The 24,155-nt window shown below is 34.2% G+C and overlaps 2 protein-coding genes across 2 annotated transcripts in view; one reads left to right on the top strand and one right to left on the bottom strand.

Annotated features, from left to right (window-relative positions):
* Window positions 1–24,155, top strand: part of Cmc1 (C-x(9)-C motif containing 1) — a 55,452-nt gene that overhangs the window by 21,371 nt on the left and 9,926 nt on the right. The gene's annotated exons all lie outside the window — the stretch shown is intronic.
* Window positions 13,839–24,155, bottom strand: part of Azi2 (5-azacytidine induced 2) — a 51,997-nt gene continuing 41,680 nt past the window's right edge. Inside the window, exons 8-9 of the mRNA XM_013028484.1 lie at window positions 14,252–14,310; window positions 13,839–13,958 (exon numbers count right to left, since the gene is read on the bottom strand). Of these exons, the coding sequence (XP_012883938.1) occupies window positions 13,923–13,958; window positions 14,252–14,310 (95 nt within the window). The 3' untranslated portion in view covers window positions 13,839–13,922. The remainder of the gene's footprint in view (window positions 13,959–14,251; window positions 14,311–24,155) is intronic.

The following is a 24,155-nucleotide window of genomic DNA, read 5'->3' on the forward strand; positions in this document are numbered from 1 at the left end:
TTGATTTGCATTTCTTTTATGGTTAGGGAGGTTGAGCATTTCTTCATGTGTCTATTGGCCATCCTTCTTTCCTCTTCAGAGAAGTTTCTCTTTAAATCTTTAGCCCACTTATTTATTGGGCAGTTGTTTCTTTGAAGATTTGTTGTTGGGGGATTTAATTTTTTGAGTTCTAACTATATTATAGATATGAGACCCTTGTCCATTGTATGGCTAGTGAAGATCTTTGGTGCGGGGTGGGAGGGGGGAGGATGGGAAGGAATGGGAAGGGGAAACAAAGGAGGAGGCTACAATGCTTGATAAGAAATGTACTCATTATCTTGCCCATGTAATTGTCACCCCTCTGTACAATATTTTCACAATAAAAAAATTAAAAAAAAGAATCTCACAGACCTTCTTGCCTGGGGTTGGCTTTAAACCTTGATCCTCAGATCTCAGCTTCATGAGTAGCTAGGATTTCAGGTGTGAGCCTGTAAGACTGTGAGACTGCTACTTTTGTTGTTGTTGTTGTTGGTCCGGTTGTTGGCCTGAAGTCAGGGCCTGGGCCCTGTCCCTCAGCTCTTTAGCTCAAGGCTAGCACTCTGCCACTTGAGCCACAGCACCACTTCCATCCTTTTCTGCTTATGTGGTGCTAAGGAATTGAACCAGGGCCTAATGCATGCAAGACTCTACCACGGAACCACCTTCCCAGCCTTAAGGCAATTTCCTGGATTTGATCCCTAGCATGGCAGAAAGACATACAAATTGTGTGTGTGTGTGTGTGTGTGTATAAATTCTGTGCTTCCATCAGAAAGAACGACACCGCCCCATTTGTTAGGAAATGCAAAGACTTGGAAAAAATCATATTAAGAGAAATAAGCTAGACCCAAAAAATATAGGTCCCATGGTTTCCCTTATTTGGAATAATTAGTATACATCTAGGATAATGTTATCAGATGATCAGAAAAGTTCAAAAGCTGTGTACATATGACCATATAAAATGATGCTAAGTGAAATGAACACCAAGATATGGACACAAGAGTTTTTTCTTTGTTGTTTTTAATGTGCTATGTGATTTTTTTTGTTTAAAATAATTTTTTTTAACTTGAGTATTTTAAATGTCTAACTGTTGCCTCCACAATTTAGCTTAGTAGATTATCAGGAAGTTTGGGCTTAGCTGGAATGTAGTGGTTTCTTAGGTTAAAGGTAGTTTATATAGGATTGTTTTTGAAATTGAAAGTGGGTCCCTCACTTCTTTTTTCTATAAACTTTAACATGTTATTTAATAATGTAAAATTATGCAAAGCATTCATATTAAATAACTTGTTAAGTATGTCTTCCCTATCTGCTACCCAGTTCCTAGTGTTAACATTTGAGTATTTGATTATGACATAAATTACTCAGTAATCTGATGTGTTCTGAAATTTTTAGTTTTGAAATACCAGTGTTAAAGAACGCATTCCATAATATAATATTTTTCATTAGCAAATGGAATGTATCAGTCACCTTCACATTTTGTTTTTCTTTCAAAGGAAAAGTTCCAAGGTAGAAGGAAATAGGTCATGGTATTCTTGAGGAACATTAGTGAAAAACTAAAGCTCAGTTGCCCTCTAGGGGTTCAGTTTTAGCATAGCACATAGAGAAATAAATTTAGTGCAGTCTTGGAGGAAAGGTATCTACTGAACAGAGGAAGTCTTTCGTTTTCTGTTAGAATGTGGCTGGGACACATGAAATGCTGGTTTTGAGTCATTATTACAATAGAGAACATAATCTCAATTTTTTTAACCTACAGACTATGTGTGCTGTTTCTTGGGCTTGAATTCAGGGCTTGAGTCCCTAAGCTGTTTTACCCAAAGCTAGACTCTACCTCTTGAGCCATGGCTCCACTTCTGGCTTTTTTGGTTAATTGGGAGATAAGTCTCCTTGTCTTTCCTGCTTGGGTTGGCCTTGAACTATGACGATGATCCAAGCACCAATATATTTTCAAGAAATATTTGTTAATCGATCTATAATTCTCTTCTAGCACTCTTAATCTTTTCAGTGTTAACCTCTATAACAATTTTGGGTTTACACCCTCCACTGTGCCACCTAAAACCAACAACAGAGCCCAATGATGTGGCTTTATCATGAACCTTCAGTGGTTTTAAGAAGTGAGTATTGGGCTGGGAAGGTTGCTCAGTGGTAGAGTGCTTGCCTTGCATTCATGAGGCCCTGGGTTCGATTCCTCAGCACCACAGAAGTAGAAAAAGCCAGAAGTGGTACTGTGGCTCAAGTGGTAGAGCACTAACCTTGAGCTGAAGAGCTGAGGGACAGCGCCCAGACCCAGAATTCAGGCCTATGACTGACCAAAAAGAAAAAAAAAAAGAGCATTATGAAAGCTTTTTCAGCAACTTGGATTGGCATTTTGCCTCCCTTGGTGAGAATGCTTCTCCCAGTTTGAAAGATAGGCTGTTAGCTCTCTAGTCCAAATGGTACTTCAACTTTGCATTGCTTGGGGTCTGATTAACTCAGATTGGAATCTTTCTCTGGTGCAAGGTGCTTTGCTTTGTTATTGCAGTTAAACTTTTGTGGTTTTGGTAAGAGGAAACAGTTTCTTTTTCCAGTATTGAAAATGTTAGCTAAATGTTGGCTTGCTTTAAGGTAAATATGGAGTTTATTTTATGTGCTAATATTTAAGTGTTCTTAATATCTAACTATGTTTCCATATCATGTGTAAGATTTACATGGCTATTAATATATTTGAAAAAAATTTGCATAGATGCTATAAAACTTAATTCCTTTTAATGTACATAATTTTTTACTTTTGTAGTTATATTGAGCTATTTATTTTTTTCCTTCACGATTATGGAAAAGCTGTCTATTAAAGATTAGGATTATTTTTTTAATCAATAGTCCATACTAATTTTGTTTTTAAATCTTAGGTTTTATCTATTGATTATTTTGCTATTTGAAAATATCCACTGGGTTTTTTTGGGGGGCGGGGATCGGTTGTGGGGCCTGAAGTTGGCTTGGAAACTGTTTCTCAGTTCTTCAGCTCAAGGCTAGCGGTCTACCACTTGAGCCACAGTGCCACTTCTGGCTTTTTCTGCTTATGTGGTGCTGAGGAATCGAACCCAGGGCCTCATGCATGCAGGGCAAGCACTCTACCACTGAGCCACCTTCCCAGCCTTCCCACCCGATTTTTATATTTATTAACACGTTGAATTGGTTCCAATATAGATCTTGTGTCCAGTGTTGTAGCTAGTAGTTAAAATGGATTTTTAATTTAAAAAAATTTAACACAGTCTGTGATTTAAATGTTCAATAGCTGTGTGAGCTGATAGCTACCTCATCATCCAAATCCGAATGATGGACACACCCACCATTTTTACCTTTGCAGAAACTTGTATTAGATAAGTATGGTGCAGTATATGAGTTATCTTTTTCAGCCTATCTTTAAAGATATCTTAGTGGTGTTAGTTTCCTGAATAAAATGCCTTTTAATATTATTATTAATCAAAATAATATTGTAGAAATAACTAAAGTTGTTCACATATGAAGTGATTTTATTTTTATCTTTAATTGCCATTTATTTCTGATGATTAAGGTAAGTGGTATATATTTTAATAATAATACTTCAATAATATTTCAATATATTAATGTATTATCAATTTATTTTAACAAATCTTAAATATTTTATAATACAAAAATATATTTTATCTCCATTTTGTGGTAGAAATACATGGAGGTTCTGCTCTTAAGAAAAGAGTTAAAACTTATTTATCTTTGCATTGACTTACCCCCTCCATTTCATGTTACTCTAAGTTTGGTGTTAAGAGTTTGTTTGCAAAGTTTTAAAGACTTAAGAAGCCACCTAAAATGATTTTAGTTTTTATAGAGAGGCCGTTGCCACATTCTAAATATTTGTTGGTATTTTAAAAAGGAGAACATAAACACTTAAATCTTGAGAGGAGAAACAAAAGAGAAACCAACTTTACTGACTGCTTAAAAATATAGCTTTGTGTTAAATAATAGGATAAGAGTATAAAGTTTGATAAATTGCTTGCTACTGACTGATTATTTCTTAATAATTTTTATTTTTATGGGCTTGGATATAGCTTAATGTAGCTTAGCTCATTTGGTAGAGAACTTGACTAGGCTCAATCACCAGCATCACACAAAAGCACATAGACACATGTACAAACACATAAACGTACAAAATGGTATTTCTTTTACTCCATTTGTATAATTTCTAGCTTTTAAATGTGATTATGATTCTTTTGTATACAATTAATTATAAGATTTTTTTGGAAGTAAATTAAAAGTATGTATTCTAACAGTTTGTAAACTAGTGATCTCTATATGTATATATGTGTGTATACACATATATACACACACACACACACACACACACACACATGCTTTTTTTTTATATGCTGGGCCTAGGGCTTGAACTCAAGACCCAGGCACTAGCACTCTACCAGCTCTACCACTGGAGCCACAGTTCCATTTCTGGCTTTTTTTTTTTTTGTAGTAGTAGTTAGTTGGAAAATAAGAGTCTAATAGACTTTCCTGCCTGGGTTGGCTTTGAACTGTCATCAGATTTCAGCCTCCTGAGTAGCTAGAATTAACAGGCATGAGTCACCAGCAACCAGCTAGATTGTGTTTTCTGTTTAATTTTTGATAAATATTTTTTTCAATGTATTACTATTTTGTAATTAATTTTTTTAGGGCTTCATGATTACTAGGCAGTTTATGACATAAACCATACCACTAGTCCTTTTTTTTCTTTATTTTGGATAGGATCTGGTTCTGTGTTTGCCCTGGTCAGCCTAGACCACTCCTTTCTCTGCCTCTCATATAGCAGATTTGACTTTATGTGTATATCACTATGTTTTGGCTCCCCCTTTGTATTTTTAATTTATATACACTTTTAGGGTATCTTAAAGGATTTTGTTGTGTTAAAAGTAATGAAAGCAATAATAATTTTGATTTAACTTTTGAATATAAAAGTCTGAGTGGACAAAGAATTCTGAGAATATTTTAAAGTATATGTGTGTTTAAATTAAAGATGTGATGCTTGGTTCTATCATAGAAATAGCCTGGAAGCCATTAGTGAGTTTGAGCCTTAAAACCTTTTCAACGTCAGTATTTTAATTTTGAACGTTATTGATTAATTTCTACTGCAAAAGTACAATTATACCTCTTAGCTTAACAGTTGTCTGTTTACGTTGTCAAAATTTACAATGCTATATTTTTTTCTGAAGCTCTTAAACTCAAGTGTTCTTCTATGTTCTCTTTTTCTCTAATTTGCGTAAACAATTGGCAATAAAAGATATCACAAATCCTTGCTATCTTTCCTGGTTAGGAATGATTGCTCCTTGCCTTACAGGTTTGTGTCAATATAGAGTAGATACATTTTCAGGTACGTTTTTTACTTTAGAAATTTGTTACATCCGTATTTTATGACATTGAATATTCCTCTGAGAAAATGGAGACCAGCCTGATTATCATTTCCATTCCAACTTGCAAACACTTTAGATAGATGGTATGTGTGTGAGTGTGTGTGTGTGCGTGTGCGTGTGCGTGTGCGTGCGTGTGTGTGTGTGTGTCGGGGGGGCATTTCCTGTTTGGATGCTAGAAGACTACATTGTTTATGGAGTTATCAGTACTTTTGGGGGCAGAATTCTTTTCCTTATGTTAGAAGTTGTTGGTTTGGGGTAATGGGTACTTGGACTCACAGTTCATGCTGTTACTTGGCTTTCTTGCTCATGGCTGGTGTGCTCTGCTACAGGAGCCACACTTTTAGCCTAGAAGTTTTCTTAAAGTGTAATGTAAATTTTTTTTCTTTCTTAGAATTCTTTCACTTAAAGATACTGATGAACTTTGGAACTTTAGAGAAAAATTGTCACTTGATATTATTTAGTGTATGTTACCTGAAAAATCAGTGGCTTAAAATAGCATACATTTAGTGATCTCAGTTTCAGTAGGTCAGACCCTATCTAGGCAGGACTTAGCTTGGTGGTTTTCTTTGGTCTCTTAAAAGCTGAAGTAACGTTGGCTCCAGATCTGAATCAGGTTTTCTTACTTACTGGTTGTTAGCAGCCTTCATCCCCTTTCCTTACCACCGGAGCTTTTTATCCATAGTAGTTTACTACATGAAAGCCTGCAAAATTGAGAAGACACTAGAGAACATCTGCTAGGAAGAGAAGTTGTAGTGGTTTGTCAGCAAATTATGAATATACCATGATATACCATTCATAGTCACCATATCTTTGGATAGAAGAAAGTCAGTAGGTATATACTAATTCTCAAGTGGTAAAGGTGGTACCAGCAGTAGCGAGGGATCCATAGAGGCATCTTGATTTTCTTTATGTTGCCTTTAGCTATGTTTTTTAAAAATGTTTATGTAAAGGTGTCTTCTTGACTTATTTTAATAAAATCTTACTTGATTGTTAACTGTCTATACTATTCCTTCTGTATTTCAAATGTACTTATTAGCAATATTAAAGGTTTTTTTTTGATTTCTCTTATGTTCTTTATCCTCATCTCTTTTACCAACTATTCCTTGAAGTATTTGAATGTATGTTTTTATTAAATTCTTATATAGTATGACATTTGAGCTTGCATCTTCTTTTCCTTAGGCATATTTGCAGAGAGTCCTTCTGTTTCCTCTGAAATATTGTGGTTGAATGCTTTTTAACACTTCTGCCACCTTTTTCTGATGTTTGACTTCCCCTGTGGGCTATATTGTGAGGGCTAGGGTGTTCTGTTTTCTTTCCTGAAACCTGGAGTGGGAAAGAGGGGGAAGGTGCAGGTGCAATGGTTTATTTTTATTTATTTTTAATAGCCTTTAGCATTTTGTTTTCTTTCCTGTTGGGTTATTTTTGAGTTTTCCTCTCTCCTGAATGTGGATCCATGAAAGATAGTATACCCTGTTTGTTTGTTTTTTTTTTTGTTGTTCTTGTTAGTTTTTTTTAAACCACCAGTGAAACTCATTGGAATCTTGAAGCTGGGTAGATTGTATTGGCTGCTTTTGTTTTGCTTCATTCTACTTTTCTCTAAGCTTCCTATTCACTCCTAGTCTGCTTCTGTTGAGAATGAAGTGATATTACTGGGAATTCTCAGGTATTTTACCCTGTTTTGTTTTCCAAGTATGTTTTAGACAGTAGAATTGAGGTTAAGATCCATGCTGTTCAGAGCCTTGCTGGAATCTTCTCTGTATTTCATCGATACTGTTTTTTCAAGTTTATGGTGTGAGTGGACTAAGAATTCTGAGAATTATGTTATTTCTGAGATTATAAAATGCTGCACTTTTTAACCAGAATTGTTCTGAATATCTTATGCCTGAACTGTTTTATTAGCATATAGACTAATTTTCCCTATCTTAAAAATGTATTTTTCTTCCTTTCCCCTAATTTACTGAAAACATTAGTGCTGGTTAAAACTTTTTGAGGTGTGTGGTTTTGTTTATGTCATTCTCCACTGTCTGTAGGATCAAGCCTAAACTTACATTTAAAGTCACTAATCAATTTGTCCCTTTCTTCCTCCTTATTTTCTTACTGGATACTTTCTATTTTCCTATTAGGTACCCTGGTATGTTAAAAAATGGAGTTACTTAACAAATAATACAGTGTATTAATCACAGTATACATTGTGAGTTTCAGACCCTTTAATGATCATCAGACCTTTCTTACAGGACACAATTTAAGCAGTTGGCATATAGCTACTAGAATTCATTTTGCTATTCCGTTTAGTTTCAGCATGGTGTCAAATCATGTTAGGTCAATCAAATGTCATTACGTTCTAAAATTTAAGAGTTAAAAAACCCTCAAATGTAAGGATTTGCATTTACTTAGAGAAACTATACTGTAAATGTTTTCTTTTTTGCAGGAGGTGCCTACAGACCCTCTCCCCTTTCCCCTGGTAAAGGCTGAAAATCTTCTCTCACCACTTTATTCTGTGGTTTTTGAACCACGCTGAAGGCAGTTCTCCTGATTCATTGTGACTTTTTTCAGTTGTGCACTTACACAGTTTGAAAAACTATGGCTCTCACTGTTGAGACTAGAGTCTGGCCCCAGAGCCTCTTAGCATCTGGTGTCCCAGCTGTACTTTTCCCTACCCCTATCTTGTGTTTTTTGAAGATACTTCCATTTTTGATCCCCCACTAAAGGGAAAGGTGTTTTGGATTTTTGATCCCATGAGAGGGGATGGCCAAGTTAATTACAAGATGTTATATACAATTATGTGCTGGGCTGGGAAGGTGGCTCAGTGGTAGAGCGCTTGCCTTGCATGCCTGAGACCCTGAGTTCGATTCCTCAGCACCACATAAGCAAAAAGAAAAAAGCCGGAAGTGGCGCTGTGGCTTAAGTGGTAGAGCGCTAGCCTTGAGCTGAAGAGCTGAGGGACAGCGCCCAGGCCCAGAGTTCAGGCCCACGACCGGACCAAAAAAATAAAATAAAATTATGTGCTATGGTTAGGAAAGGTTGGAGTAAACCTCATAAATCAACTCAACTCAGGCAGGTCTCCAAGTATAAATAAAATGAAAGGAAGCCACTTACAGGTGGAGTGCTTGCTTATTCATTGCAATGGCAAAAACAACAAAAACAAACACAAAACTCCCAATGAAACCACATGATGGTGTGCTTTTTAGGCACACATGTATACAAAATGTTGTTTTCCCTTATATTATCTATATTGGTCAGGATATCTTGAAGTTCATGTTGATCCTCTGTTCTATAATTTCTATGCTAATCACGCCTTTACTGAAGTTCCAAATGCCTCTTTAATAAAATAGTAATGCTAAATGGAGTACATCCTTTTAATTTCATAGAATTCCATTGTCTCCTGCTTGTCTCAGTGGCCTGTGAGCGAAAAGCCATGATTGCTGTGTGTATAAGCTCAATTGCGATGGAGGAGTTAATGTTAGAGAAAAGGGATGCTTGTCTCTATAGGATCTGGTTTTGGGTACGTGTCAATAAGAACGGGGGAATTAGCAAATGAAACAGTAACTGGATAAGGTGAGCAAAGAGACCACTGTAGAGAAACATTGTGATGCTCAGAATTTGACATAATTTGCAAGAAACAATAAAACTGGACATGTTAAATTTGAGGTACATGTTGTAAGATATCCAAGAAGATACTTAGCTTTTAATAAAAATTGTCTTTGAGTCTTAGGTTTTAGGTTTTTAAACAACACTTCTCTTTTAAAAGTTTCTTCTTTCACTTGAAGACTTTGTCTTGTGAAGTCTATGTAATTCTCTAAGACCTTTTATATTTTGCATATAGGATTAAGTTGGAGGAGCTGCATGATCATGCAGGGTTGTCTTTTTCTGCCATTTCTTGATGTATGCCATTGAACTGATACATGTCAGTGCTACCTTTGGAGCAAGCACACAAACACGCTCTGTCATATTTGTATAAACGCATTATGTTCCTTAGATGCTTACTTTCTGGTTATGGGTACAATAGAGTAGTGTTGCTTTTTAAAAAAATTATACAAATGCTTTTATATAATTGCTTTATTTTCTTACGGTAAAACTTTCTAAAGTTGTCAATTACAAATAACAAAATTTTGGATAGAATTTCTTTTAGTTAGATGAAATAAATGCCTCTTTTTTTTTTACAGTGCAGGACAAATAAATTTTTATGAGCAGCTTCAGATGTTGGATAGACTTGGAGAATTTTTCTTAGGATTTACAGGCTTTGAGGCCAGCATTAGTATCTGGGTAATAGTGAATCTGAATGTTTGCTTTGAGATTTTAAGAAACTTATATACTCACTTATGTATAGAAAATACCGTTGTGTGTGGCTTTGTGAACAGGGAATTAACACAGAAACTTTTTCATTGGTTATTAAGGAGCTTCATGAGGCTACGGAGCAATGAAGGCTAGTGCAAATATGACAGGCTGACTTTGTAGAGAAATCCTGTTATCAAGCCTGGCTGCAAAGAAAATTTGAAGCTTGCCTTATAGTTGAGAATGTCCAGTGAAGTTACTTCCTGCAGCTGTTTAGAAAATTTTCCTTTTCAAATGAATTATACAAGCACAGCTTTACAAATTAGCGAGCAATGGAACTGTCAGATGTCTTTATATTGCCTCTTATTTTTAAATGGCCCAGTGGTTTGCAATGCTGAGTTCATATGTATGTACCTAGTTTTTAGTCCTGGTATGTCAAATACTTTAAGCAGTCTGTGTACACCTTCTGTGCCTGGCTGCAGTATAATGAAACCCTTCAGTGCAGTAGTTTCTTTCTCCATTATAAAAAAAAATTTGAATTGTTTATGCATGGTAATTGTGGACTTAAGTTTGTGTTGGAAGTTGACAGGATTTTAGCCATCATTTGTAACTTCTTTATGTGTTTCAGTATCTTGATTTAAGAAAGTTTTAAGAAAGTTAATAGTCTAAACCAGATAATTTTTATTGACTGAAAATGAAACAGAAGCTGGAACTTTAGAGTAATCTAGTGAACTTTAGAGTAATGTAATGAAAAATTCATGCTGAACATGCTTTTCTAAGTTTTATAGCTTATAAAGGTCTAGAAACAATACATAAAACAAAATATAGCCAATATAAAGAATTCCTTCTTTCTTTTGTTACTTGAAACTTCTTAGAATGTTTATCTTACCTTGAATGGTTATTTAATTACTAGATATGTAGTGTATTTCAACAAATAGGCAATATTTCTGAACAAACCGAATATTAAAAGTTACATAGATATTATTAAGTACCAGAAGTGAAGAATTATCTGTTCTTCATGAATAAAAGAGATACAACACTTTAATTGCAATTTAAAGAGCTATTGGATATTATGTAAGTAAATAAGAATTTGCTCAGGTTATTTCAATTATTTTTATAAATTAAAATTTTATTTTGTTGACATCTTAGAAAATACATCGGTGTTCATTGATTTAGATAAAATAGAGGGTGTAGGTTTTCAACACAGGCTTACTTAAGTAGTAGGAGATTTGTTATCAAGGAACCTTGTTATCATAGTGTAATGAAATCAGGTTTGGGTTCTGTACTGAATTTAACTCTTCATATTTTTGTTCCCATATAGGATTAGGGATAAGCCAGTTTATGCAATGTAAAATGAAACAAATAACTTGAATACTTTGGAAGGAGAGAATACAGTTTTTATACTCTGCTATTCCAGAAACAACTTCAGTTAATCATTTTTCCAGTGCATTCATTTTACTGTGATTTTATTTTTTCTATGTGGTTTTAAGTCATTTTTAATGTAGGTTTTGGTTTTTGTATTAATAAGCTTTACTTTCATTTTAGTGATACCTTAAAATGAAACTCCACCTGACCAGTAACTTAAGTTAGCACAAGAGTAACTTAGGTATTCTTGTGCCAATTTACATTGGCATTAGAAACTATGCCTGATTTTGAATGGTTGTTTAGGAATCTAGTAATCTCATCTATTGTTATTTCTATTGTTTTATTATCTATAGAATTAGACATTTCAATATTCTGTTGTCAGATAAAAGCATTATCTTGTTGATTTCTTCACTTCTTTAAGATTTTCAAGGGGCCTGCACTGATGACCTACTTAAAAGGCAACATACTGTGCTTCCTTATCCATAATCCTTTCCCCTCTTTCCACAGCTCTTACTGTGTTCTAACATATCTGAAGTATTATGGTTCCTGTCTATCTTTTCCTTTCAGAATAAGCTTCACAAGTTCAGAGATCCTGACTTGTTTGATTCATGTATTCCAAGTACATAGAAAATGGCGTGGGGCATAGAAAATACTCAGTAATTGTTTAACAGAAGAGTGAATTAAGAATACCTTTTTTTTGTTTTTGTGGGTTTTTTTTCAGTTCTTTTTCTACTGTTGAAGATGATAAGCACTGGAAGCATGCCCTAGGCCATAGGTTTAAAGCTCTTTACTGACTTTACTATAGGTAACATTTTAAAATATAGCTCATTATATATATACACAGAGAATTTTTGTATGTAAAAAATACAGTGTGTCCTGATATTCCTTATTTCCTTTTTACCATGAATGCTATAAACTGGACATGTGTAGGCAAGCACATACATGAAGTAAACAATTTCAGAGGCTAAGCTACATATTTGTACTGTGTCTCAGAAAAACAAAGGTTCAGAGAAAAAAAAGCTATAACACAGTAATGTTGTACTAGATAGTAATAGTGCATTCTATGTGAAAAACTTCAAAAAGGAATTAAAAAGTTTTCACCACAAAGAAATGGTAAATGCTTCAGATGTGCCTATGTTTGTATATATTGAAACATCTTATTAGTTTGCATAATAGTTGTGTATAAGTTAAAAATTAAGAGAAAAGAATGCTACTTACTGTATTTTTATGATCCACAAAATAGTTGCATTTTTTAGTTTGCATAGGCAACTGATAAACAAAAAATTATGTAAACAAAAAATTATGTAAATGTTGAACTTAATTTCCCTTTGTCTTATGTGACTTTAGAAGTGTTTCATCTTACTTTCAGGTTGCTCTTTGAGGTTAGTTGTAAAAATTTATATTCAACTTTTACAGCTATTACTAGTGTATGAACCTATTACAGGAATTAGGGATACATTACTTAAAAAATAAATGGAGCCTGAAATATGTTCATTTTTTTCATTATGTTTGTTAACTTATTTCTTCTTGAGGAGGAATATTTCCTTCTTTTTAAATGGGAGCAAATAGGAGACAGACTGGGTTAAAAGACATAGTTAAAAGGAGCCTATGATTCATTTTGAAATCTGCATAAAATCCAGGACCAAAGGGTTAGGAACAGATTGTTAGAAATCTGATAAGACTTAATAGGGCAGGAATTATGCATATATTCTGGTAACTAGAATGTGATAGGTTCTTGCCATAAAAAATAATGATGTTGAGACTCCTTAAATGATTTGTTGGTTAGCATAGTAACCATGTAATTTTTAGTGTTAAAATCAGAAGACCTTCTTCTAAAACTTTTTTCAGTTTGACATTAAAAAATATGATGATTCCCCTAGTTTTCAAGTTTGTATATTTTGAGAAAGCCCTTTTTAGCTTAATGTCAGCAAAGCAGCTGCTGCTTGATTTTACTTTGTGAAACACTGAATTATTCATTTCCATAAACAAAACTTCCTTAGTAATTATTTAGCATTAATTTATTTCTCTTTCAATCAACCCTGTTGACATTTTATTCTGAAATTAAAAATATTCTTTTTAGAATCTAACAACTGAGACTGTAACAACCACTCTCTCTACTCCGGATCCTGATATAAACTTTTATAATTTTTTATTATTTTAATAAGGTTTACTGATAACAGATAGAACAAAAGTATAATAGGCATATAAAAGTACTTCTTGAGATCAAGCACTTCTACTTTAACTTGTTAGATTTAACAATAACACTTTATGCATGAGCATGTTTAGCAGATATCTTGAATTCTAACAATGTCAATTTGTTGGAAATATCTTAGATAATTTTTCATTTGTCCTTAGATTGTTTAATGACTAGTAGGAAAAAAGGGAAAGATTATAGTTTTACAGTTTTTTTAACTCTTCCATCCAACTTTGCAAGTATGAGAATAGTTCCTTAGATTTTATGCAGCCTTTATAGCAGCCTATGAGGGGTAATCATTATAGTCATTGCTTATAAGTCTTCCTTAAGCCGTCAGTGTTTTACTACTATTTAGCATTTCTTGTCATTTTTACTATTTCTGGGATGTTCATTGTTTCATTTTTTTGTCTTTTTGTTTAGTTTTAAGTATGTCATTTATATGTCTTTATAAAGAAGGGCAGTCTGTATTAGCTTAAGAAGTAACTGGTAATTGAATAAAGGAGGCAAGCATTCCTTTACAAAGTAGCATTTATTCAAACAAAACATTCTTTTCTTAAATTCTTCTTGGAACACACAATTAGATAACCTTGGGTTTGAGTGAAATGCAAACTTTTAGTTGAGAGCTCACTTCCAATCCCTATTGTTGGCTTCTGAATAGAAGTAAATGTACCTTAATCACCAGCCTGGGCCACAGAAGAGGATGAGATCTGTGAAATCAGAGATGGGGGAATTAGAGATGAGAGAAGACTATCTAATTCCTTTTCTCCTAGATTCTGTGGTGCTTTTTAGGATGATATATGGAGAAACCCCTGCTTCTTATCACTTGTTGAGTGGGAGGTATCAGTATTTGAAGGCATAGCCACATAAGCATAATTATTCATCTAAACAGATGACATTGGAAAACAGCCATTAACTGGGAGCTTGTATGCAGATATATTTACATTATTCCTCTGAGGGGTTTTAGAAATCTGGGTAGTTTTCATAAAACAAAAATTTTTACCTTTATAAGCATAAGTTCTTGGGCTACTGTGTTTTTATTCCTGCAAGTCAATTCATGGTCTGGAATAAAGATTAATTACAGCTTTAAACATGGGACTGTGTTATACTTGTTGAATACAATTTTGCGTTTGCATGAACTGTTTGTACATGTATGGTTTGTATATGTATAGTTGCATAATATATACATATATATGTGACATATTTCTTTGAAAATGTTTTATTTATAAGTAAGAAAATCAAGCCCAGATGGATGGTTTCATTTTTTATGTTCTCTTATATATACATATAGATATTTCTGTTCTCATATATTAAATAATTTAGTAATTTATATATAATTCTTGGGTCATATTCTCCCATCTTCATCTTGTCCATAAGCCCTCCCTTTCTCCTACTGGTGGCCAATACCCAACCAAACTTGTTTTACCTTCCTGTCATTCATTTTTGTTTTACAGTGTGTATTAATTGTACAAAGGGATTTTCCTTTGGAAAATAACATAATGTAAACTTTTTAATAAGTAATCTATGCTAATAAAATGTTTAAAAATTCTTTTGTTATGTTGGCAGTGAAAAATCCGTAAGATCTAGGATATGAATGGTTAAAATTTATGTTACTAGATTGCATAACTTTTGGTTTCTCATAGTCTTTTTCTATTAAGGAATAAGTATCTGATACACCAGATAGGGCAAATCAAAGTTAAATAATACCTATGATTATTTAACACTTGGCCAATCTAATTATTAATGTTTATAAATAGTAAATATGTATTTATGCATTTTAATTTATGCATTTTATGTAAATATTTTCTTTTTTGTGGGGGGGTCCAGTCATGGGGCCTGAACTCTGGGCCTGGGCGCTGTCCCTCAGCTCTTCAGCTCAAGGCTAGCACTCTACCACTTGAGCCACACCCCAACTCCCGCTTTTTTCTTTTTGCTTATGTGGTGCTGAGGAATCGAACCCAGGGCCTCAGACAAGCGCTCTACCACTGAGCCACCTTCCCAGTCCTGTAAATATTTTCATATGTTACATGTGTTACATATATACTTATATATAATTTTATATATGTTAGAGATTACTTAGTACTCTCTAAATGTATTGTTCTCAGTTCTAGTAAACTGTATCTGTTCAGCTATGAACATGCTTAAAAATATTTTTGAAAATCAATATTTTCATCTGATTTTTTGAGGCTTGTTAACAGGCAAAACAATCATTTCTGTTCAGTATATTCAGCAAGCAGTTTGGCTTCCTATTCTTCACCTTCAATTTAAAGATAATTAAAGAATCAAAGAGGAGTAAAAAATCTATTCATGTTCTCCTTATTATGAAATTATAAATGTATAAACACTTTATTTTTGAATTTTTGAACTTCCCTACTTAACAAGTATGAATCAGTTTGTTTTGCTTTTTCTGGAAAGGTCATAGAAATTGTTTATTGGCTTGTATATCTCTTTATGAGACTGTAGTGGCAGAAAAAAATGTGGCATAAAAAGAGGTATTTCTTCACATACCTTATCTGTTCCTAACGTAAGCCTATTTTTTAGGGTAATCAATGTTTAATAAACTATATTCATAACTACTTGAGCTGCTAAATAGTGAGGTTTGTTTTAAAAAAGTCAAACTTACTTTATGTCAATTTACTATTTGCCCTGTGTAAGATGTTTTTAATTACTTTACTCCATCTCTGTGTTCAAATTAATCTCATTCTGCTATATATTGGTGCTCAAATTAGAATAAACTTTAATCAACTGTGTTATCCCTGCCATGCTAGACTTAGAAAAGCTACTCCTGGCATACTGAAGATGCATGCATTTTATTTTCAATTGTAATTTAAAAGTAAAATCAGAAATATTGATTTCTACTTGACTGGAGGGATGATTTAGTTTGAATATCAGCCTGATCTTAATCAGGTGAGAATTAATTGAGTTGGAGGTATTAGATATTCAGTGATGTTAACTGAACCGTGATCAATCCAGAGAGAAGCTTTCTCTTGGACTGTGTTAGAATTATCAAATAGCTCGTGCAATACAATGTAAAATAATCTTTTCATGTTTATCCTTCTATTTTCTTGTCTCATTAAATGCACCACTAAATTCATCTTGTACACAGACTAATCTTTAAAGTAGAATGCTAATAATCCACAATTTAATAGAAAATTAAGAGTACAATAATTTTGTTAATACTATTATCAGAATTTTTATGATATATTTTTCAGAGCCTAATTTTAAAACCAAGTGATTAAAGATGTACTTTCAAATATACTTGGGATATGTAAATGAAAGTAGTAGTTTTATGTTTGTAAAAAAGTATGCAATATAGAATTAATTTGACATTTATATTCACAAATAAGAATACAGTGTGTACCATTATATTGGTCTGAAATGTGGCATGGGCTTTTCATTTATTTTAAGAGTGTGTTAACAATATCATAAGTGTTGTGAAAATATAAATGGTGAGATAACACCTCCATAGGACTTGCTTTTAAGTAGTAAAATTGTAAAACTCTTTAAATATACTGCAGTCAAAACAAGAAGATCGATTAGTATTATTAATACCCATGGATACTTATTAAATGTCTAATTATATTTAGCATACCCTGTCTTTTAGTCCCCTTTCTTTTTCCTCTTTAAACGTTAGAATAGACTTATTTACTAGCTCATTTTGTATTTTTGCCAGAGTAGTTATGACTTTGTGTTAAATGAAAGAAAACTGATGATGTGACTTTTGATGTATAGGGAAATAATAGGATCTATGAAGGTATATATTTTGTAAAAAGGAATGTCCACATTTGTATTGGAGAAGAATTAGTTTTTGATGAAATCAAAGTGTACATCCCTAGGTTGTGATAAACCTAGTGGAGTTCTTAGTGGGATGAAATAGGTTTCCCGTACATTTGTTGGCACACCGAATGATTCTGGGGGCAGACAGGGGATTGCTGGCTTTTTTTTTACTCCTCATATTAAGGGTTTCTCTTATCTGGAAACGACTCCTCATTCTCTTGACCTGAAACTTTTCCTGTCTCCCTGCTCTTGTCCCTCCTCTTTCTCCTTTCCCCTCAGCCTAGGCAAAAAGATATTCATGAGACTTAATTTCAAACAATGGCAGGGCACAGTGGCACTTGGCTATCCTCTTCAGTAACACAAGGAAGCACGAGGAGGAGAATCAGTCCAGGCATAAAGTGAGACCCTACCTCAAATATAGCCAGAGCAGAAAGGGGCTAGAGGTGTTCCTCAACTGGTAGAATGCTTGCTTATAAATACTTGCAGATAAATGAAGGCCCTCAATTCAATGCCAAATCCTCCCTACCTATCTACATAAACAGAAAAACAAAGAACTAGGGCAGGGGGCAAGAAGGTATGTATAGTTAGAAACCAACTTAGTTACTTTTAAGACCTGGTTGGTCATTATCTTAGTTCTGATTGTCTTGGATTCCTAAGAAGTTGTGATTGCTATCACTTGAAGGAGATGCTTAAAGTATAGTTCCATCACTACAGGTAATTGTCCTATTTAGAGGCTGGTCTGTTCTGTTCTTCATGCTCCTAATGTTCCTTAGTGGTAGCTTTGGTCCCTTGTTATAAAGATCTTCCTGGATTTCAAGGTGACTGCAAAGTGAAAAACATAGAACAAGGACAGATACAAAATGGAGCTCAGTGCTTTTCAGAAAAAAATAGTTGTTACTGTTATTACTTTGAATCATTCCTGAAAGATAATTTCTCTATTTTAACGTTGGATTACCTGCCTCATGCCATCTGCAACCTTAGTTTCCCTTTGTCATATAATCTAACATTCTCAGTTTATACATCTTTAGGGGCTATATTCTACTTAACATAGGCAGAAAATGACAAAAAAAACCCACCCCCCAAAAAACCCCAAACCCTCAAATACTTACTGTTGAATAAAAGAATAACTAATTTTTATATTTACATATGTGACAGTACAAGATGTTCAGCAGAAGAATAAGAAAAGTAATATAATAATTAAAGTTTAGCTCACTGTTGTGTCATCCTGGGCAATACCATCATTGTATTATTATTGTTAACTATTCTGTTGAGTCATTTTTAGCACAATTGAGGGTAACTGACAATTTATGAAAGTAACTGACAAGTCATGATGAAAATTATTCCTAGAGTGTAATAATAAACTATTTGGAGATACAGGGAAAATAGATCACCAAGACTACTTCGTTAGCTTTATACAGGGATTCAGTGCATCTATTTGATAATTGCAAGAATGAGTACATTTCTATTGTATTAAAAATGTTAGGCAGAAGCTGGGTGCCAGTGGCTCATGCTTGTAATCCTAGCTACTCAGGAGGCTGAGAACTGAGGATCATGTCTGAAGCCAGCCCAGGCAGGAAAGTCTGTGAGATTCATATCTCCAATAAACCACCAGAAAGCCGGAAGTGGCACAGTGGCCCAAGTAGTAGAGTGCTAGCCTCGAGCTGAAGAGCTGAGGGACAGCGTCTAGGCCCAGAGTTCAAGCCCCAGGACCTACCAAAAAAAAAAAAAAAAAAGCTAGGTATAATACATAGGACACATTGTAACTCCAGCAGAATTAACTAACTCTTGATCCCTGAGGAAAAAAAAATCCTAAAATTGGGGCCACCTTAAAGAAACAGCTCAAAATTTATTTGGAAATGGCTGAGTCCTGCAGGATTTGGATGCAGGTGTTTGGAGTAATGACTAAATTCCTATATGAAGCAACCCAGAACCTAATTTTAATAACCTGGAGTGAACTGGGCAACATAAACAAAAAGCTTCTCAAAACTTAAAAATTTATTGGTACCTGCCCTAGCCCTGGGAATTTTGGTAGATCTTTCATTCTATATGAAACTAAAAGGTAGGACGTGAGATTAAAAGTTTCTATTCAAGGTGGTGAAAATTCCACGGCTTTATGCTGCCACATCAAAGGACATGCTTCTTGGATCTGCTCTCTCAGGACATCTACCTTTAGATACTAAGTTAGAAGAATACCAGACTTAAAGGAGAATTTTACATATGCAATATATAATATATAATTATTTTGTGTTTTGTTTTATATTAGGTGATTTTGGAGATTGAACTCAGAGTTTTAGGCTTGTGAAGTTCTTGCTCTACCACCTTCAAGTGTGGTATGTTTTTAGCCCCTGAACAATTATTAAAGGAATATGACAAGTTATTGAAACAGTACGTATAAATAACTTATTGACAATGCTTAGCACAAAGTATATACCATATGTATCACATATAATATAGATAGATAGATAGATAGATAGATAGATAGATAGATAGATAGATAGATAGATAGATAGATAGATAGATAGATAGGTAGGTAGATGCTCTCAACTCTTTTGAACTTGTAAAGAGAGAACTGGTAGGTATTCCTGAGAAGGGGGCTTCTAAAATCCTCTATTTACCCTGTTTTTGGGGGATGTCTAGATTGTATCTCCATGTTTTAGGATAGTAAATCGCACCACCGTAAACGCCTTATCTACCCCCAAACCATTGTTGAAAGATTAAATTCTCTTAGGTTAGAAATTATAAAAGCCATAGATAGAACACCATTTTGAGTCTTTTACTCTAGTTTCATGAGGAGCAGGGAACATTTCTCCTTTTTTCATTTATCTATTTCTACTGTTAAACTAAAATAGATCCTTTCAGAATAGATATGGGCTATGTAGTTCAGTGGTGGAGCACTGACTAATCATGATCAAGGCACTATTTTCAATTCCCAGCATACAACAAGAAAAAAAAAGGAGGAAGAAAAAAGAATGTCAGTGTTCTCTGTGAGGCCTGGCAAGATCAAAAGCCACGAGAATCATTATTGCAGTAATTAAAACTCCTCCTGGAAGTAATTTTAGTAAAGTAAAAGTTATTAGTGGACCCTAATTATATTCAGGGTGAAACACATGATTTCCTTGACTTCTGTGATGTTACATAGTTTTCATACATTAGACTTTATGAATTGGTATTTCTTTGTGGTTGACCAGGTTCTTCTCAGAAAAGCTTCAGATACATTAACTCCACTTGGATGTTTCACAGGTCCCTGGCTCAGTATATCTTAAAATCATCTTCATCTTGTTTTCATCTTTTCCTAGCTCCCAACAAAACAGAACAAGATCATTGGCAGTTCATTTTTTATTGTGTGTGTGTTTTATGTCAAAGTGTTCATATTTGATTATTTTTCTGTTTATTATTATTTATTGTGAGAATACCATACAGAGGAGTTACAATTACATGGGCAAGATAACGAGTACATTTCTTATCAAGCATTGTTGCCTCCTTTTTGTTTCCCCTTCCCGTCCATACTCCCCCTCTCCCTCTACCCGATCCCCACCCCCCACCAAAGTTGTAAAGTTCATTTTTCGACGTAACGACTTGTACATCTCATTGTTGCAATGGGTCCGCCTGTATCCCTAGTTAAACGATTTGTTTTTGCCCTTCCCCTCCACAAATTATACCAACATCAAATACAGTGAAAGCAGGGATTATACCATGGGGGAGGGACATACAAAGCAACAAAGAAATTATCTTATAAATATGTTAGAAACAATTGCATGAAAGGAAAAAAAAAACATTTGAATACTTACCTTGGGGTTCATTCCCCTAACATCAACTTTTCTGCTTGACTCAGACATATACTAGTTATTGCAAATAAGGGAGAAACTTCTCTGAGGAGGAAAGAAGGATGGCCAATAGACACATGAAGAAATGTTCAAACTCTCTAGCCATAAAAGAAATGCAAATCAAAACAACACTGAGATACCACCTCACCCCAGTTAGAATGGCTATAATCAAGAACTCTAATAACAACAGATGCTGGAGGGGATGTGGAAAGAAGGGAAACTTACTACATTGTTGGTGGGAGTGTAAACTTGTTCAACTACTTTGGAAAGTAACATGGAGGTTCCTCAAAAGACACCACATAGAGCTCCCCTATGACCCAGAAATCCCACTTTTGGGCATTTACCCAAATGATCACAAACAAGACCATACTAAAGCTACCAGCACAACTATGTTTATTGCAGCATTATTTACCATAGCTAAGATATGGAACCAACCCATTCATCAGTAGATGAATGGATCAAGAAAATGTGGTATATATACACAATGGGATTCTATGCCTCCATCAGAAAGAATGACATTGCCCCATTTGTTAGGAAATGGAAAAACTTGGAACAAATTATATTAAGTGAAGTAAGCCAGGCCCAAAGAAACATAGGTCCCATGATGTTTATTATAAAGTCATTAAACTTTACCATCCTGCACTCAGGTATTATCCATGACTTCTTTATCGATTACCCTCATGACCAATTATATTTCTAGTCCTTAGTTCTTTCAAATTTCAATTACATCATCATTCATCTACTTCTGTCCACTTTTACTTCCTCTGCCTTTTTATCTTCTTTTCATATTTTCTTTCAATTACTACACAATTATTCTAATGTCCAGTGTTATCCCTGCTTCCTCTTCAGTTTTCTGCAGAAGCAAGTATGATTATGCTATTCCAGTCTTGAAAAACCTTTCTGAGGAGTTTTATTGCTCTTTGAACAAAGCCTCCAGTTATGCTTGGTATGTACCTTGCTACCTCTGCTTCACAACAAACACCAGTGAGCACGCACGCATGTGCACACGCACGCACACACACACACACACACACACACACACACAATGTCAAAGGTTACAGTAATGTGGCCTGACTCTTAATCGCCAGACAGTCTCTTGTGCTTCCTTTGTTCAGAATAAGATTTCTTCCTTTTAGTAAACATAGTATATACATCTTTGGCTTAAAATACTTGATATGGGAACTCTTATTTGAAAATCTTTATGGTTCCCACCACATCCCTTTTGCCCTTCTGTAAAGAGTAATTTCAGAGTAGGTAAGAAACTCAACCATTAGCTCTTTTTACTTACCTGTCTACTTCAGGTAATTTTCCTCAGAAACTTAGCATAACTCCTACAGAACAGGAGCCCTGTCTGTCTTGTTCAACTCAGAGACTCCAAAACCTAACAGTGCTGAGCACACAGTAAGTACAAATGAAAGAGTGTTTTGTTGTTGTTTTTGTTTTATTTTGTTTTGTGTTTCATGGTATTGGGGATTGAACTCAGGGTTTTGGCTTGGGAAGTACTTGCTCCACCATTTTCAGATATGGTATTTTTTGAGCCTCTGGACAATTATTAAAGGAATATAACAAATTATTGAATTAGTACATGTAAATAACTTATTGGACAATGCCTAATACAAAGTACATACCATAAATAGCTGTTGTTTTTCTTACATTGTAAAGACTAGACATGTGATTTTGTTTTTCACTCTACTTTGGAAATTAGAGTAAAAGCTAATACAATATAAACAAATGGATATTTTCTTCAAGATTGAAGTAACAACATTCATACACATTATGTTTTTCCATATATTATGTTTTTTCCATTTGAAATACTAGTTTTATGGATACTTGGAAAATTATCCATGCAACCTTTTTGTCTTTTGGTTAGACTGCTTGCTGAAAAACTCATTGATAGGCTTTATTCAACTTTAAGTGAATTAATTAACTTGCCATCCAATCCTAAGGTACTTATGATAGATGGCTTTGCCTAAAGGTTGGACTGGGCTTTTCCAAAAGTTAGACTACTGGGATTATTGACACAGTCTGTTTAAAATGTTTTTCATAACTCACGAAATCCTGTTTTTGCTGTTTATTATGTGCTTTGAGGCAATGGTTTTCTCCAGCTGAGCTATTATTAGAAAGAATTGAACAAAATACTGTCTCATTTGGCTCAGCCCTCCATCCTTACATTTGAAGCTGGTGAGCTCAAAACTGAGCGTGACTTCCTGTTGTGTTCAGATACTTTTTCCTTCACAGCTTCCAGAAGGCTGATGATTACTGAGGTTGGTACTGCACTTGGGCATGTCCACAGAGGTTTGGCATTCAACTGCTAGCTACAGAAGTCTTCACATGAGAGATAGCGTTACTTGAGGAACTTTAGTTTTAGATTTTAATTTTTACATTACAAATTTAAACTTTCAGCTATCTTTGAGGGAAATTGTTAGCATCTAGACAGTTATACTCTGTTTTATACACAGACACACACAGGCACATACTTGCAAGTATGTATAATTTTTTCTCCCAACACTGAGAGGTCTTATCTAGTCTATATATTATTAAAACTTCATACAGTTCTGTAACTGGTCGGTGGGTATTTTATACATTATGTTTAAAGTGTATTTCTACCCACATTTATACAACATAGCAGTTGTGCTTAAGATTTTAATTTGTAGATTGATATATGTTATGAATTAGCTTGACTTTATCATTTTAAGTTCCCAGTTTTAAACCCACTAAGTGACAAAACCCCACTAAGTTGGTGATGGTACTCTTGGAAATATTGTGTATGGCTTGGATGTTAAAATTCTAAAGTGAATTGCTATCCATATATATATATATATATATATATATATATATATATTTGCAATGTGGAAAAATAGGCATTTTCTGATTGCTAAAGGAAATGAAACTACTAGAAAGATATAAAAAGTGCCCTATCTAAAAGTGGTTGTGAAAAATTCATTAAAAATCATATGGATATATACATGAAATGATAGGAATATATCTTTTAGCTAGGTATCTCTGAAGATTGTCTTCTTTCAGTGACTGGGTTTTAACTGGATAACTGTACTTACAATACATTGTACAGAACTCATTAAGTACAGAGAAAAATGTTTCAGTCAGAATTATATATTGGCTGAGTAAGGATTCTTATGATTACTTGGAGTTACTTAAATATTGAGTTATAAAAGTTCCATAAATTGAATTAAAAAAAGAAATGATTACAGTTTCTTATTTGTGTTACTGCTACCTATGTGGAATCTTAAAAAGGTTTTTTATATCATGGTAAGCTGTAAATTATATACATTGCTAGTACTTAATTAC

Source organism: Dipodomys ordii, unplaced genomic scaffold (genome assembly GCF_000151885.1).
Source record: "Dipodomys ordii isolate 6190 unplaced genomic scaffold, Dord_2.0 Scaffold110, whole genome shotgun sequence".
NCBI classification, from domain to species: Eukaryota; Metazoa; Chordata; class Mammalia; order Rodentia; family Heteromyidae; genus Dipodomys; species Dipodomys ordii.